At 40.1% G+C, this 18,163-nt stretch overlaps 1 protein-coding gene across 3 annotated transcripts in view; it reads left to right on the top strand.

Moving 5' to 3' along the window:
• Window positions 1-18,163, top strand: part of Wdr47 (WD repeat domain 47) — a 56,451-nt gene that overhangs the window by 12,164 nt on the left and 26,124 nt on the right. For 2 of the 3 annotated variants that reach the window (XM_090334328.1, XM_090334327.1), the window contains 5 exons: window positions 2,152-2,235; window positions 6,621-6,705; window positions 8,571-9,373; window positions 15,020-15,146; window positions 16,905-17,083. In XM_090334328.1, coding sequence (XP_090190454.1) covers window positions 2,152-2,235; window positions 6,621-6,705; window positions 8,571-9,373; window positions 15,020-15,146; window positions 16,905-17,083 — 1,278 coding nt within the window. The remainder of the gene's footprint in view (window positions 1-2,151; window positions 2,236-6,620; window positions 6,706-8,570; window positions 9,374-15,019; window positions 15,147-16,904; window positions 17,084-18,163) is intronic. The other variant, XM_090334329.1, reaches the window with a different exon arrangement.

Genomic DNA, 18,163 nt, shown 5'->3' with positions numbered 1-18,163 from the left:
TTTTTTTATTAAGGAATTTATTAAGATTGATTTTCATATTTCAAATGTCATGTCCTGTTGCTTTTTTAATAATTAAAAATATTCCTTTATAAGCAGAATCAAATGTCAATTTTATGTTAAGACTCCTGCCTATCCTTCTGTTTCTGTATTTTACTGTTACAAAGTATCCAAAAATAGGGAAATTGTTACTGTACAAGAAGAAAAGTTATTTGTAACTTTTGGAAACATTCTGTAATGTTTCCACTTAAAGTAAGTTGAAAATTGTTCCTATTTCTTGTTCTTTCCTCTGATTTCTGCTCCTTCTTGTTTTGACTTTGGTTTTGGTTTTAGGGTATTGTGTGTGAGTATGTGCAGGTGCTCGCACATGTCAGTACTGGGGCCTTGCATTGCACTCTAACTTAACTTTTTTGTTGTTGTTGGTCAGCCACAGGGCTTGAACTCAGGGTCTGGGTACTGTCCTGGTACTGGCACTCAAAATGCTTTGCCACTTTGAGCCACAGTTGCACTTCTGATTTTCTGGTGGTTAATTGGAGCTAAAAGTCTCATGGACTTTCCTACACTGGCTGGCTTTGAGCCATGATCCTCAGATCTCAGCTAGGATTATAGGCATGAGCCAACCAGCATCCTGTGTCACTTAACCTTTATACCTGTGAGCTATTATTTGAGCCACACTTCCAGTTCTGGCTTTTTTTTTTTTTGCTGGTAAATTGGAATAAATGTAACATGGCTCAGAACCGAGATCTTCTAATCTCAACTTCTTGAGTAGCTAGGATTATAGGCATGGGCCACCAATATTCTACTTTTGGTTTTATTTGAGGCAGCGTCTCACTGTGTATTCCAGACTGTCCGAACACAGTATCTAGCTTAGGCTGGCCTAGAACTCACAGTTCTTCTGCCTTAACCTCCAAGTGCTAGTATTATAGGCATATCTCTGGCTCTTTCCTCTTTTCCTTGTTTTGGCTGTATTTGTTCTTATTTATCTTTGCTCTATTTCTTAGCATATAAACTTTAATCTCAGATTCCTCAAACTGTTAGAATGCTTTTAGAGCAAGACTTCTGAGCATTGGCTTTTTTTTTTTTGGGGCCATGGGGCTTGAATTTGGTCTGGCTGTTGTCCCTGAGTTCTTCAGCCCAAGGCTACCACTCTATCCTTGAGGCAAGCCCCACTTCTCATTTTCTTGAGACAAGAGTCTCAGGTCCTTTTGTGCCCAGGCTGGCTTTGAACCTTTATCCTCAGATCTCAGCCTCCTGAGTAGCTAGGATTACAGGCATGAGCCACTGCGCCAAGCTAGCATTGGCAATTTTTGAGAATAAATATTTGCTGTCCATGTGAGTATCCTCTACATAGTGAGGGATTTATCAGAGTCCTTGCCTCTACTCACTAGGTGCCAGTAGTACCCCAACTTGTAACGATCAGAATTTACCAGAAAGGGTAGAATCACCTCTGCCTGGCGCTGGTGACTCATGCCTGTAATCCTGGCTACTCAGGAGGCTGAGATCTAAGGATCATGGTTCTAAGCCAGCCCGGGCACAAAAATCCATGAGACTCTTTATCTCCAATTAACCACCAGAAAACTGGAAGTGGCACTATGGCTGAACATGGTAGATTACTAGCCTTGAGCTGAAGAGCTCAGGGGCAGCACCGAGGCCCAGAGTTTAAGCCCCATGACCAACAAAACAAGAGAAAAAAACAAACAAACAAACAAACAAGAAAACAGATGCTGTTGGTAGTTCAGTAGTTCAGGCCTATAATCATAGCTATTCAGAAGACTGAGATTTGGAAGATCAAGGTTTGAGGCAGAAAAATCTAATTAATTAGCAAAAATATTGGGTAGGAGGTGTGCCCCAAATAGTAGCATATCAGCCATGAGTAAAAAGGCTGAACAAGAACTTAAGACGTGAGTTCAAGTTTTGGTATTGGCACCAAAAAGAAAGAGTACTAGCATTAAAGATGAATAGGGAAATGAAGAAACTTCTTTGTATAAAGTATAAAATTCTTATAGAGATCAAATTTATATCTGTGCTAACATGAGGAGTGACTTTAGAATCAAATTTTCATGAATATTTTGTCACTTGTATTATGAAAACAGTTTTGTTTTATTGTTTGTTAGAATATCCTAAATTTGATAAATATTGTGGATTTTTCTTTAGGCAACTAATCCTAGATGGTCAATGGGATGAAGTTCTTCAGTTCATTCAGCCTCTAGAATGTATGGAAAAGTTCGACAAAAAAAGGTAAGATTTTATTCAGTTTTATTGCTTTGTCATTGTTAGAAATATAGCAAAAAAAAAACCTAAAAATTTAAAACAATACTCATTTTTTCCTAAAACAGTATACCCTTTCTCATGGTTTTTGTACCCATTTCCCTCCCCCCCCCAGGTTTCATTTTATTGTATGTGTTTTATTAGCTATTTGCTGCTATAACAATAGTTAAGAAAGAATGACTGAAGATTCATTAAGTTTTCCTTTCAACCTTTCAGGAACACTTCTCAAATGTGCTTTTTTTTTCTTTGTGGGTTATGGGGCTTGAATTCTAGGCCTGGGTACTGTCCCTGAGTTCTTCAGCTGGCTTTGAACCCTGATGCTCAGATCTCAGCCTCCTGAATAGCTAGGATTACAGGCCATGAGCCACTTGATGTCCTTAAAAACCACATTAAAATCTAGGTGTGGTGGCTCAGGCCTGTAATCCCAGCTATTTAGGAGGCTGAGATCTGAGGATTGAGGTTCAAAGCCAGCACAGGCACTAAAGTCCCTAAAACTCTTATCTGCAGTTAACCACCAGAAAACTGGAAGTGGTGCTGTGCCTCAAGGAATAGGGTGATAGACTTGAGCTGAAGAGCCCAGACCCAGAGTTCAAGCCCCAGACTGATGACAAAAAAGAAAGTTTTTTATTCTTAGACAAATTAAGTAAGCCAGTTTCCCTTCCTTTCCCTTTCCCTGAAAAATCTCAGTTAAAAAGTTGTAAGACTAGTGGGACACTGGTAGCTCACATCTCCAATCCTAGCTACTCTGGAGGCTGGATCTAAGGATTGCAGTTCAAAGCCAGCTCAGGTATCAAAGTCCATGAGACTCTTATCTCCAATTAGCCACCAGAAAACTAGAAGTGGTGCTGTGGCTCAATGCGGTAGAGCACTAGCCTTGAGCTCAAGAGCTTGGGGACAGCACTCAGGCATTCAAGCCTGACCCCCAAAAAAGAAAGAAAAAAGTAACACTGAAACCAGGTGCTGGTGGCTTATGCCTGTAGTCTTAGGAGGCTGAGACCTAGAAGATCGTGATTTGAAGTTAGCCTACGCAGAAAAATCCATGAGGCTCTGTTTCCAATTTACCTGCAGAAAGCACGTTTGAAGGTGTGATTAAAGTGGTGGAGCCCCAGCCAAGCAGCAGGTCTAATGAACATAAGGCTGTGAGTTTAAGTCTGTAGTTATCTTGAGAACTTTTTGGAAGTATTTTTCATTTTCTTTACCTTTTCTGCTCTGTTTTTATCAGGTCATACTAAATGTTAAAGAGGGGAATGGGTTAGTTCAAATAGTGCTTGTATAATAAGTATAAGCCTCTGACTTTAGGGCTCAGTAGCATATTGAAAATAAAATATATAAAAACACATTAACTGGTTGTCAGTGGCTCATGCCTGTAATCCTTGGTATTCAGGAGGCTGAGATGTGAGACATTCAAAGCCAGCCTGGACAGAAAATTTTGTGAGACTTTTTATCTTCAATTAGTTACCAAAAAAGCTGGATTGGGAATTGTAGCTAAAGTGGTAGAACACTAGCCTTGAGCAAAAGATCGGGTGCTGGTGGCTCACATCTGTAATCCTAGCTACTCAGGAGGCTGAGATCTGAGGATTACAGCTCAGAGCTGGGGGACTGAAGTTCCTGAGACTCTTACCTCGAACTAACAGCCAAAAAACCAGAAGTGGCACTGTGGCTCAAGTGGTAGAGCACTAGGCTTGAGCTGAAGAGCTTAGGGACAGCACCCAGGCCAAGTTCAAGCCCTATAAAAAAAAAAAAAAAAAAAAAAAAAAAAAAAAAAAAAGAGCTCAGCCCCCAAACCTGGAACCAAAAAACAGAAAAAAAAACATTAAGAAACAAAAATCAAGTATGATTGTGCCTGCCTTCCTCTTTTGAGTAATTTGAATAGCTGAGATTTTAAGTGTGCATCACCATACCTGGCTAAACCCTGAATTTTTTTTTGCAGATTTAATATTGGATTTAAAATTTTTTCTTTGTGAGTGTTAAAATGGGATTGCTTTCAACTAAAATAATTTTGCCTATGACTTCAGTATGATAAGCTTAGGAAAATATTTCAAGAGTTCCCCCCCCCCCCTCTCTCTCTCTCTCTCTCTCTCTCTCTCTCGTCGGGATAATATATAGAGGGGTTACAGTGACATTCGCCAGGTAGTAGGTGCATTACTTCTCACACATTGATACCCCTTCTCTGGTTTTTGTCCCCATTTCCCTCCCCTACCCTCCCAATCATCTTATTTTCCCCCCTCCCTTTCCTATTTCAAACAAACAAATAAATGTACATACAATATACCAGGTAACAAAGTCAGATACAGTAACAATATGAGATTAACCATAAAGGCAAAAAAAGAGAAGAGAAATAACATAGTACATTAAGAACAACAATCACACAAGATAAAGCTCTTGTTTTCATATCCTAGAGATCCTTTCATTTAGTCTCATCCTGTATGACCTTATGTACCTAGGTTTTGAGATACTGTAATCCTCTGCTAGGAGAGTAGTAGATGTTTACTAATTATTACAGATGAGGAAAACCATGGAGCCTATGTTCCTTTGGGTCTGGCTTACTTAATACGATTTTTTTCCAAGTCTTTCCATTTCCTTACAAATGAGGAAATGTCATTCTTTCTGATGGCAGCATAGATTTCCATTGTGTATAAGTACTATATCTTCATAATCCAATCATCTACTGAGGAGAATTTGGGTTGGTTCCATATCTTTACTATGATAAATAATGCTGCAATGAACATCATTGTGCTAGTGGATTTAGTATGTTCTTGTTTCTGGACATTTGGGTAAATGTCAAGGAGTGGAATTGCTGGGTCATAGGAGAGATCTATGTTTAGTCTTTTGAGGAATTGTGATACTACTTTCCATAGTGGTTGAACAAGTTTACACTCCCACCAACAGTGTAGTAGTGATCCCTCCTGGCCACATTCCCATCAGCATCTGTTGTTATTAAATTTCTTGATAATGTCTATTCTAATGTCTAGAGTGAGGTGGAATCTCAAAGTTGTTTTATGGCCAGAGATGTCAAGCAATTCTTCATGTGTCTGTAGGCCATTCTTATTTCCTCTTCAGAGAAGTCTCTCTTTAAGTCTTTAGCCCACCTTTTAATGGGATGGTTGTTTCTTTGAAGATTTGTTTTGGAGAGATTCAATTTTTTTTTTACCTATACATATATTTTAGATATGTGGCCCTTGTCTGTTATATGGCTAGTGAAGATCTCCCACTCTGTGGGCTTTCTATTTAACTTTCTAGCTTTGTCCTTTGCCACACAGAAGCTTTGCAGTTTAATTCAGTCCCATTTGTCTAAACTTTGTTTAATTTGTTGTGTTTCTGGGTCTTTATTAAGAAAGTTTCAACCTGTGCCACAGAGACCTAGTGTATCTTTTTGTTGCTGGTCATGTATTTTTTTTTTGTCAGTAGTGAGGCTTGAACTCTGGGCTTGGGCACTGAGCTCTTCATCTCAAGGCTACCACCCTACCCCTTGAGCTACAGTGCACTTCTGGGTTTTGGTGGTTAATTAGAAATAAGAGTCTCACAGATTTTAGTGCCCAGGCTGGCCTTGAACCACAGATCTCAGCCCCCTGAGTAGCTAGGATCACAGTCATGAGCCACTGCACCCAGCTTGAAGAGTTTTCTGAAAGCAGTTTAATAGGAATTTACAAGTTGACTTATCAGTATTAAAAAATTATTATTTTTGCCAGTCCTGAGTCTCAAACTTAGGGCCTGAGTGCTTTCCTTGGGCTTTCTCAAGGCTAGCATTCTACCACTTAAGCATTCTACCACTTTATGGCTTTTTCTGTGTATGTGGTATTGAGCAGTCGAACCCAGGGCTTCATGCATGCTAGGCAAGCACTCTACCACTTGGCCATGCTCCTGGCCCCCAAAATTAATTTTTTAAAGTTTATTTTAAAAGAAAAAAGCCAGAGGTGGTGCTGTGGCTCAAGTGGCTAGCTCTAGCCTTGAACAAAAAGTGACTTAAGGACAGTGCCCCCGCCCTGAGATTAAGCTCCAGCACTGGCAAAGACAAAAAAAATTAGTTCTCTAAAACAAACCTGGCCAAATTGGTGATGTAGCTCAGTATTTGAATATTACCTAATATGTGTAAGTCCTAGATGTGATCCTTAGCTCTGGCCTGTCTTGCTTAGAAACTTAAGTTCTTTACTAGTTTTGGCATTGTTGTCATTTCAGCATTTCAATTTTATCTATACTTGGAGAGTAGGCCTCACTATAGCATAGATAGGCCATGCATTCATGATCCTCTTATTTCACCCTCCTAAGTTTTGTGTTCATTGTTATGCATGCTATGCCTGTCATTAGTTATTTAGTTCTTAATCCTTTTAATGATTCGTTTTTAATTTTTTGCACAGGTTTCGTTATATTATCCTGAAGCAGAAGTTTTTAGAAGCTTTATGTGTTAACAATGCAATGTCAGCAGAAGATGAGCCCCAGCATGTAAGATTTTTATTCCTGAAGGTTTGCGCCATAGTCTTGTTTTCAGTCATAAGTATTTGATTTGCTAACACAAAAGATTACTATGAGTTTTCCAATTTTTTATGCACCGGGATGGCACAAGATCTGCTGTTTTGCAGATGTACTCCTTTCAGTCTCTAGTGCTTCTAAACTTACTCTATGATTTAAGCCAAGATGATGTGTGGATAGTTAGCTAATTGAAGAAGTATATGCTCTCCGTTTAAGGTAAGTGAGGTGACGTGGTGAGTCATCACTGTTTCTTTTATTCTAGGAATGGGTTGGGTAGGTTTGCCTCCTTTTCTCTGTATTTTCAGTATTTTTTTGGTCTAGCGGTAGTTTTTGAGGAAATCATTGAATGTATGTTATTCTTGTTATTTTCTGGTGCCAGTTCTTGGGTTTGAATTCAGGGCATGGGGGCCATCCCTGAGTTTTTTTGCTCAGGACTAGCATTCTACAACTTAAGCCACAGCACCACTTTTGGCTTTTGGTGGTTAGTTAAAGGAAGAAGTCTTATGGACTTTCCTGCCTAAGTTGCCTTTGAACTATGATCCTCGAGCTCAGTCTCCTGAATAGCTAGGATTACTGGCTTTAAACACTGACATCTGGTTATACTGTTAAATCTGTTGTAAATGTTCCCTGTTCTTGATTTCCATGCAAATTTGTTCTAAGGCAAGTTGGGACTAAGAAAATGTCTTTTTTCCATTTCAATAAGCCAAATACTAACTTTTATTAGCAACCAAATATTGGTGTGGTTCAATTCTACTTTTAGAATACTTAATTTTTTCTATTCCTTAAAAAAAAAAAAATCGCGACTGGGAGTTTGGCCTAGTGGTAGAGTGTTTGCCTAGCGTTTATAAAGACCCGGGTTTGAATCCTTGGGTACATAGAAAAAAGCCAGAAGTGGTGCTGTGGCTCAAGTGGTAGAGTTCTAGCCTTGAGAAAGTCCAAGGATAGTGCTCAGGCCCTGAGCTTAAGGCCCAGGACTGGCAAAAAAAAAAAAAAGTTACTATTTAAGAATCATAAAAAATATTTTTTAAAAATCATACCTTTGAAGTCAGACACCTAAGTATGGACCCAGGAGCCAGAGGCCAGAGGAACAGGGTTTGAAGCCAGCCTGGGTAAAAAAAAAAGTCTATGCAATTCTGTTTCCAAATAACCAGTAAAATGCTGAACTGGAGGCATAGATCGAGTGATAGAGTGACCACCGAAAGCAAGAAAGCTAAAGAGGCTCTGACTTGGAAGGAAGGAAGAAAGGAAGGGACACAAAGAGAAAGAGAGAGAGAATTCATACATTTGAGCCAGCCATGGTAGTGCATGGCTATATTTCCAATATCCAGGAGGGTGAGATAGGAGGAGTTTGACTCCAGCCTGAGCTCCATAGTAAGATGCTGTATCAAAAAGTAAAATTATTGGGGCCGGGAGTTTGGCCTACTGGTAAGAGTGCTTGCCTAACATGCACGAAGATCTGGGTTCGATTCCTTGGTACCATATACATAGAAAAAGCTGAGGTGCTGTGGCTCCTTGAGAAAGCCCAAGGACAGTGTACGCTCTGAGTTCAAGCCCTAGAACTGGCAAAAATAAATATAAAATTATATATTTGAAACCTGAATTGTACACTATTTAGTAGATGAAAGTGTATTTTGTAATATAAAATCCTAATTAACCAAATATTCTATATGTGGAAATACTTTGATTCCTGACTTATAACTATTATATATTCTGTAAATTAGTGTATTCAGTAGTATCAGAATTGATCCTTTATACGGTCAGCTTCCACACTTACTTTTTATTGTGATCATTTACAATTTTTCTTATTATGGTCACCATTTATGGTTTTGTTTTTACAGTTGGAATTTACCATGCAAGAAGCTGTGCAGTGTTTACATGCTCTAGAAGAATACTGCCCTTCTAAAGATGACTACAGCAAGCTCTGTTTGCTCTTGACTTTACCTCGTCTGACCAATCATGCTGAATTTAAGGACTGGAATCCCAGCACTGCACGAGTTCACTGTTTTGAAGAGGCTTGTGTCATGGTTGCAGAATTTATCCCTGCTGACAGGAAACTAAGTGAGGCTGGTTTTAAAGCAAGTAACAATCGTTTATTTCAGCTTGTAATGAAGGGCCTGCTTTATGAATGCTGTGTTGAATTTTGTCAGAGCAAAGCAACTGGAGAAGAGATTACAGAAAGTGAAGTACTTCTTGGCATTGACCTTTTATGTGGAAATGGGTGTGATGATTTGGATCTGAGTTTATTATCATGGCTTCAGAACCTCCCTTCTTCTGTCTTCTCTTGTGCTTTTGAACAGAAAATGCTTAATATTCATGTTGACAAACTTCTGAAACCTACAAAAGCTGCATATGCTGATCTTTTGACTCCTCTGATCAGTAAACTCTCTCCCTATCCATCATCCCCCATGAGAAGGCCTCAATCAGCTGATGCCTATATGACCCGGTCTCTGAATCCTGCTTTAGATGGCCTCACTTGTGGACTAACCAGTCATGATAAGAGAATCTCAGACCTTGGAAACAAAACTTCTCCTATGTCACACTCCTTTGCCAACTTCCATTATCCAGGAGTACAGAACCTTAGTAGAAGTCTAATGCTTGAAAATACAGAATGTCACAGTATTTATGAAGAATCTCCTGAGCGGTAGGCATTTGCTCATAAAAATTGAGAAATCACTGTATGCGTGAGACAACCTGATTGTAACATATGTATGTGTATGTTTGTATGTGCATGCACTCATATATGTGTATATACACATATATGTGTATGTTCTCTGTTGAAGTTCCTTCAAGCTCCAGGAAGTATTTTAAAATTTAGATAATTAAAATTATGAAGACTATTTTTTCCAGTCCTGGGGTTTGAACTAAATTCCTCATGCTTCCTAGTCAGGCATTCTACCACTTGAACCATGTCCTCCCTCTCTGCAGGACTATTTCTTTTTTGGGGGGCGGGGGATAAGGGGTAAGGATATTTCTTCTTTTTTTTTTTTGTTGGCCGTGGGCCACAGCCCCACTTTGTAGTGCCTGGGCTGGCTTTGAACTGTTATCCTCAGATCTCAGCTTTCTGAGTAGCTAGGATTATAGGCATGAGCCACCACACCTGTCGAGAAAAAATTTTTTAGCCCCAGCCATTCCCCTCCCCCCATTTTTTAATCTATATTATTCTTTCTCTGTTATAAAGACAATAGATAATAAGGCCAGGAGTTTGACGTAGTGGTAAGAGTGCTTACCTAGCATGCACGAAGACCTGGGTTTGATTCCTTGGTACCACATACATAGAAAAAGCTGGGAGTGGTGAAGTGGCTCAAGTAGCAGAGTGCTAGCCTTGAGAAAAGTCCAAGGTCAGTGCTCAAGCCCTGAGTTCAAGCCCCATGACTAGCAAAATAAATGAATGAATGAATAAAAAAAAATAAAGACAATTGATGTGCTATGAAAAAAAATCTGGAAAAAAAAATATCCAGCAACAAATAGCTGGAAGTGTATGTAGTTCAAGTGGTAAAATGTGATTGGCAAGTGCAAGGCCCTGACTTCAAATCCTAGAACTAAAAACACAAACAGAAAACAGTACTACCAACAAAGAAAAAAAAAGACAATCATACTGATAAATTCATACATGTTTTTCTATAGTGATCAAGAAGTTTTGGGAATATTAATCCCCTTGATTCCAAATGTTTCCTCCATGTAATACGGTGTTCACTTGCAGAATGAAGTATTGTGCATATTGTGCAATTGGTACTTAGTAAATGCAGATTTCTTCCTTTTAGAGTTCCTATCCTTGGAAAGGGCAGTGTACCAAAAGCCCTAGACACATGCTTACCTAGAAACTTTCTATTTATCCTGCTCTGATGTTACCACCCAAACATGGAGACAGTAAGTCTCAAATAGTTTCACTCATTTTTCATGAGTTGACTATTTCATGTGGTCTTTTCCTGAGTATTCTTCCATCAGTAAGAATTTATCAAAGCAAGCCCTCTCTATTCATAGACTGAATTATTCATCTAGGTATGTTATACCTCATTTCATAACTAAGAGAGTAGTAGAAAGAATGTGATCATATAGATTCTTCAATTGTTGATTCAGTTCCTTGTTTTACAAGTGATTTTCTCAACCTTAGTTCCAGTTTCCTAATTCTCTACTCTTGACTTCTTTTCTAGCATTAAAACAAAAAACAAAACACCTTTTGTTTTAGCTGGGTGCTAGTGGCTTATGCTTGCACTCATGAGGCCAATATCTGAGGATTGAGGTTCAAAACCAACCTGGGCAGGAAAGTCTATGAGATTGTTATTTCCACCAGAAAACCAGAAGTGGAGCTGTGGCTCAAAGTAGTAGAGCACTAACCTGGAGCAAAAAAAGCTCAGGGACAATGCCCAGGCCTGGAGTTTCAGCCCCACAACTGACAAAAACAAAACAAAACAAAACAAAAACACACTTTTTTTTTTGCCAGTCCTGGGGCTTGAACTCAGGGCCTGGGAAGTCCCTGAGCTTCTTTTGCTCAAAGATGACACTCTTATCACTTGAGACGCAGCACCACTTCTGGCCTTTTCTGGTTTTTCTTTTTTGTGTTGTTGGGTTTTTTTTGGCTAGGTCATGGGGCTTAAACTTTGGACCTGGGCGCTGCCCCTGAGCTGTTTGGCTCAAGGCTACCACCCTACCCCTGGGCCTGGGCATTGTCCCTGAGCTCTTCAGCTGGAGGCTACTGCCCTACCCTTGAGCCAAGCCCCACTTCCTGTTTTTTCTGGAGATTAATTGGCTTGGCCTTTTCTGTTCATGTGGTACTGAAGAATGGAACACAGGGCCTCATGCATGCTATGCAAGCACTCTACCACCAAGCCACATTTCCAGCCCATTTTTTTTTTAATGGTCCCTGCCAAATGCCAGGCCCTATGCTTGGCACAAGGGCTGTGGTGATAAGTGAGGCAGATGAATTTCCTCTGTTTATGGAGCTTTGGTTTACTTGAGGAGACAGACTAAAAAGATAAACAGCTATATAAAATAATGGTAATTATGCTAAATGTATTGAAGGAAATCAAGAATTTGAAGCTGAGTAGAGAGGGTGGAGCTGGTGGAGAAGAAGCAGGTGTCCTGGAGCATCCTCTTGGAGGAAGTGCTCCTCTAGGTGTACCTTTGGGGATAGTGGCTCTGTAGCTGAAACAGAGTGGAGGGAGTGAAGAATGCAGATTTCATTGTAAGTATAGGAACTATTTTAAGTGGAGAATGGCATTAAATTTGTGTTTCAATAACTTTTACTAATATTTACATGATGTTCTCTGTGGCAGGTTCTGTTCTAAATACTTTTTTTTTTGGTCATGAGACTTGAACTCTGGGTCTAGGTGTTGTCTGTTCTACATACTTTAAAAAAAAAACAAAACTTTTTTTTTTTTGGCCAGTTCTGGGGTTTGAACTCAGAGTCCGAACACTGTGCTTGGGTATTCTCAAGGCTAGTGCTCTTAAGCCACACCACCACTTCTGGTTTTTTCTGTGTATGTAGTATCAAGGAATTGAACCTAGGGCTTCATGCTTGCCAGGCACTCTTACCACTAGTCAACACTCCCGGCCCCCTTTTAAAAACTTTTTAAAAAATGATTTTCATGCTGGGCACTGGTAGCTAGCTCATGCCTGTAAGCCTGTAATCATCAGGAACTACATAGCAAGACCTTGCCTCCAAAATGAACAACTAGCTGGGTGTCGGTGGCTCACGCCTATAATTCTAGCTGCTCAGGAGGCAGAGAACAGAGGATTACCATTTGAAGGCAGCCTGGGAAGAAAAGTCCCATGAGACTCTTACCAGCAATGAACCATCAGAAAACTGGAAGTGACACTGTGGTTCAAAGTGGTAGAGCACTAAGCTGTATTTGCTATGCAGTTTTAAGAGACTAGTTGCTTGTTTTTAGTTTGTCTTTTCTCCATGAAATGGTGATTGGAGCATATTTCACAGATAATGGTGCCAATTAAATGATATACTGAATATAAATTTTCTATAGATATCACAAAATTAAATGCTACTCTATGAAGGTCCATTTATTCTTTACCTTCATACAAATAATGTAACTTTTTTTTTTGGTTGATTGTAGGGCTGTGCCATACAACTTTGAGCCACAACTCAATTTCTTTTTTTTTTTTTCCTTCTGGTGGTTATTTGGAGATTATGGACTTTCATAGACAGGTTATCTTCAAATCACAATCCTGATTTTTAGTCTCTTGAGTAGCTATAATTACAGGTGTGCGCCACGGGCTCTTGGCTAATGTAACTTTTTGTTGTTGTTGCCCGTCCTGGGGCTTGAACTCAGGGCCTGAGCACTGTTCTTGAGCTTTATGAAGGCTAGCACTCTACCACTTGAACTATAGTACCACTTCTGGCTTTTTTTATGTATTTGTTACCAAGGAATCAAACCCAGAGCTTTGTGCATGGTAGGTAGGCAGTCTACCACTAGGACATGCTCCCAGCCCCTAATGTAACTCTTAATAATAAGAATTCTTGAGAGTTAATAACTCCTGGAAATTCTAATTTATTGTCATAAAAGGGGGTTTCCCAAGCTGACACTATGGCACATACCTGTAAGCACAGCTACGTGGGAAATGGAAGTAGAATTGTGAATTTGATGTCACTCAAGCAAACCTAAGATCCTACCCAATAAATAGCTAAAGCAAATAAGAGTATGACTCAGATGGTAAGGCATTTGTATAGGAAGTATGAAGCATAGGTCAAACTTTAGTACTGCCAAACCATTAAAAAAAAACTAGAGGGTTAAAGGCATGGCTCTTATGATCATTAGAAATTTACATCACAGTCTGATAGTAAAATCTCTTCAGAGAGTATCTAGATGTGTATGTATGCATTTTGCAGGTACTCGGGAATATAGTAGGTTATTCTTTCTCAGAGGTTTTGCTCTAGGCTATCACTCTACCATTTGAGCCACATCTACACGTCTGGCTTTTTTGGTTGTTAATTGGACATAAGAGTTTTAGGCTGACTTCAAATTGCAATCCTCAGACCCTCAGCCTCCTCAGTAGGAAGGGTTAGAGGCGTGGCCACCAGTGCCTACCAGAATGTAGTGTTTTTGAAGATGCCTGTCTATCTGTTTCCTGAACCTTAGACCTTTATCTTGATACGTCTTATATACTTTTGCCTAAAGAGGCCATTAAAAGGTCAATACATAATCAGTTTTTTTTTAACCAGTCCTCAGCTTGGACTCAGGGCCTGACCACTGTGCTTGGGCTTTCTCAAGGCTAGAGCTCTACCACTTGAGCCACAGCACCACTTCTGGCTTTTTTCTATGTGGTATTGAGGAATCAAACCCAGGTCTTCGTGCATACTAGGCAAGCACTCTACCACTAGGCCAAACTCCCAGCCATAATCAGTTTTTTGTTTTTTTTTTTTCTTTACTGGCTCTGTATAAACAATTCTTGCCTCCAGTTTGGTTCTGAAGCAACCTTCTAGAGAGTAGCAGCTCTAGCTGACAGTTCCTGTTGCAGCTGGTTCTACTGGCTGAGTACACCAGGTTTGGAGAGTGAACAAAAAAGAGAACTACTGTTAAAATCCTCGTTTAGCCAGGCACAGTGGCTCACACCTGTAATCCTACCTACTCAGGAGGCTGAGATCTGAGGATTGTAGTTCAAAGCCATCCCAGGCACTAAAGTCCATGAAACCCATATCTCTAGTTAACCACTAGAAAACAGGAAATGTTGATGTGGCCTTGAGCTGAAGAGCTCAGGGACAGCACCCAGGACCAGAGTTCAAGCCCCATGACCAGGAAAAAAAAATCCTTCTTTAGTTGTTGTTCACATCAATTAGTTATACAGACCAGTTTTATATATCTTGTCTCTTCTGTCATTTTACTCCCCTCCCTCCTTCCCAAATCAATCTCAGTAAGCTTATTGTTCCATATTTGTCCTCTTTTCATCCTCTCTGTTCAACTTTTTCACTCCTTTTAGCAACCCTGACAGGATCTGTTTTATATTCTTGTCATTTCCTCTGTGTGTGTGTGTGTGTGTGTGTGTGTGTGTGTGTGTGTGTGTGAGAGAGAGAGAGAGAGAGAGAGAGAGAGAGAGAGAACATGTGTGTATGTTCTAATTGTTCAAAGAGGTTTCACTGTCGAAATCCCCCAATTTAATGTGACCTTGTAAAGAAATACACACTACTAAAGATGATCTGGGCTTAAAAAAAAGTCAGTTGTGTTTACTTGGTAAGCACTTAGGATAAATACTTTTTTAGACTCAAAAATTCTCTGAGTAAAATATATTTTCCTTCATTCTCCCTGCTTTTTTTTTGGGGGGGGCCCCTGCTTGGAAGAAGTGATACACCTGTTGAGGTACAGCGGCCTATTAGCAGTGAAATCTCGAGCCAGAGTTCAGTTTCTGAAAAAGAGCCTGCAAATGGAGCACAGAATCCAGGACCACCTAAGCAAGAAAAAAATGAGGTATATTTACTACTGTTTGCTGTCTTTTAGAGTTCTTTCTTTTGGCAAAAAAATAGTAGTTGTGTGTATAGTGACATAGAGGAATTTTCTGTTATTTGGGAGTAGGAAAGAATATCTCCACCTTCTTGTTGTCTCATTTCTTCTCCCCAAAGATTATATGATATATAATGTATACACCATGTATATTGTGCTGTAAGTGTTTTAATACTTGGACTGGGAATGTAGTATGCCTAGCACACACAGGACTCTTGGCTGAAAAATAATTCTTTTTGAACCCTTCCAAAAAAGAGAGAAGTGGAAGCTGGGCACCAGTGGCTCATTCCTGTAATCTTAGTTACTCAGGAGTTGGAGATCTGAGGATCATGCTTTGAAACTAGCCCTGGCCAGGAGTGTCCATGGCTACCTCCAATTAACCACCAAAAAGCAGAAGTGGAACTGTATCTCAAGTAGTAGAGCACTAACATGCAGCAAAAAAGCTCAGGGACAGCCGGGAGTTTGGCCTAGAGGTTAAAGTGCTTGCCTAGCATGCATGAAGACCCGGGTTCGATTCCTCGGCACCACATACATAGAAAAACGCCGGAAGTGGTGCTGAGGCTCAAGTGGTAGAGCTCTAGCCTTGAGAAAGTCCAAGGACAGTGCTCAGGCCCTGAGCTCAAGCCCAGGACTGGCAAAAAAAAAAGCTCAAGGACAGTGCCTATTCTCTGAGTTCAAGACCCAGGACCAGAACCAAAAACAAACAAACAAAAAAACAGCAATACTTCTTAACTTATTCTATAAGGGTAAATATCATCATTTTAACAGTCAGATGAAGGAACATATCAGAAAACTATAGGGTAATAGCCTTATGAATATAGAAGCAAAAAATATCTCTTCAACAAAATATTAGCAACTATTATATAGTTGCTAATATATATTATATATTACAGGCTCATGCCTGTAATCCTAGCTACTCAAGAGGCTGAGATCTGAGGATCGAGGTTCAAAGCCAGCTCAAGCACTAAAGAAGGTGAAACTCTTATCACCACTAGAAAACTGGAAGTAGGGATGTGGGCTGTGGCTCAAGGGTAGAAAGAGCTCAGGGACAGTGTCCAGGCTGAGTTCAAGCCCTATGATCCACACACACAAAAATACATTAAATATATAGAATGGATCACTAGCTGGGCCCGGACCAAGGCCTAGTGGTAGAATGCTTGCCTAGCATGTACAAAGAATTCCTTGGTGCCACATATATAGAAAAAGCTAGAGCCAGGCGAGGTGGCTTATAGCTACTCAGGAGGTTGAGATTTTAGGATTAAGGTTCAAAGCCAGCCTGGCATAAAAGGACCTGAGACTCTTATCTGCAACTAACCTCTAGAAAAAAAATGGGAAGTGGGGCTTGGCTCAAAGATAGGGTGGTAGCCTTGAGCTGAAAAGCTCAGGACAATGACCAGGCCTAGAGATAGAGTGGTAGCCTTGACCTGAAGAGCTCAGGGACAGCACCCAGGCCGAGTTCAAGCCCCATGACCCACAAAGAAGATAAAGTAAAAGCCAGAAATGGTGCTGTGGCTCAAGTGGTAGAGCACTAGCCCTGAGAAAGCCCAAGCACAGTGCACAGGCCCTGAGCTCAAGCTCAGGACTGGCAAAAAAAAAAAAAAAAGTATATTGTTTGGTAGCTGTTAAGCGTATCTAGCTGTCATCTTTTATGTAGCATTTCTAGAAACTGCTGTTATGTATTCAATAATAGTTTTTTTCTCAAATATATTTTTCTAATATTTTTAGCTTCGAGATTCCACTGAGCAATTTCAGGAATATTACAGGCAGAGATTACGCTATCAGCAACACTTGGAACAGAAGGAGCAGCAGCGGCAAATCTACCAGCAGATGTTGCTTGAAGGAGGTGTGAATCAGGAGGATGGTCCTGACCAGCAGCAGAATCTTACTGAACAGTTCCTTAACAGGTTGGTCTTCTAGTCACTTTTTAAAATATAAGGACATTTATGAGTAAATGCATCTTGATCAATGTCACCCCTTCCTTCATTCTCCACTTTCCTCAAGTTATGCAATTTAATTTGTATAGAATGTATATTGAATATAATGACTGCATTTGCTCACCCCATGTCATTAAATAATCTGTGAAAATATTAGATAATAACACCACAATATTTTTGCTGGTTAAAAATCTTTGGGGCCTAGGAGTTTGGCCTAGTGGTAGAGTGTTTGCCTAGCATGCACAAAGACCCAGGTTTGATTCCTCGGTACCACATACATAAAAAAAGCTGGAAGTGGTGTGTGGCTCAAGTGGTAGAGCTCTAGCCTTGAGAAAGTCCAAGGATAGTGCTCAGGCCCTGAGCTCAAGCCCAGGACTGGCAAAAAAAAATATTGGCCTAACAGTAGAGTGCTTATGTGAAACCCTGGGTTCGCTGGGAATGGTAGAGCACTAGCCTTGAGAAAGCTTACAGACAGTGCCCAGGTTCTGAGTTTAAGCCTCAGGACTGGCAAAAAAAAAAAAAAAATCTTTGAGGTTAGCCAGGTGCTGATGTCTCACACCTGTAATCCTAGCTACTCAGGAGGCTGAGATCTGAGGATAACAGGGCAAAGCCAGCCTGGGCAGGAAAGTCCATGAGACTCTTATCTCCAGTTAACCACCAGAAAACTGGAAGTGATACTGTGGCTCAAAGTGGTTAAGCACTAGTGTTCAGCAAAAATGCTCAGGGACAGTGCCCATGCCCTGAGTTGAAGCCTCATGAGCAACAACAACAAAAAAAATTCTTGAAGTTTTGAAGATTTTTCTTCCTAGGCTGGCTTTGAACTACAGTCCTCAGATCTCAACCTCTTGAGTAGCTAGGATTATGGTTGTGAGCCACTGCCAGTTAGCAGAATATATGAATGTATCTAAATGAGCAAGGAGTGGTGGAAGATTAAGTGAGTTAATACCAGTAAAAACAATTAATTTCTGGCTCAAAAGAAGCCTCCATGGAGTTGGTTTCATGATGATGATTAGGCAACTTCAGTGACTCTTTCTCTTTACTTGGACCAGT

The sequence above is a fragment of the Megascapheus bottae genome, chromosome 6 (genome assembly GCF_031878675.1).
Source record: "Megascapheus bottae isolate mThoBot1 chromosome 6, mThoBot2.hap1, whole genome shotgun sequence".
Taxonomy (NCBI): domain Eukaryota; kingdom Metazoa; phylum Chordata; class Mammalia; order Rodentia; family Geomyidae; genus Megascapheus; species Megascapheus bottae.
This window is presented reverse-complemented; position numbering and strand designations above follow the sequence as displayed.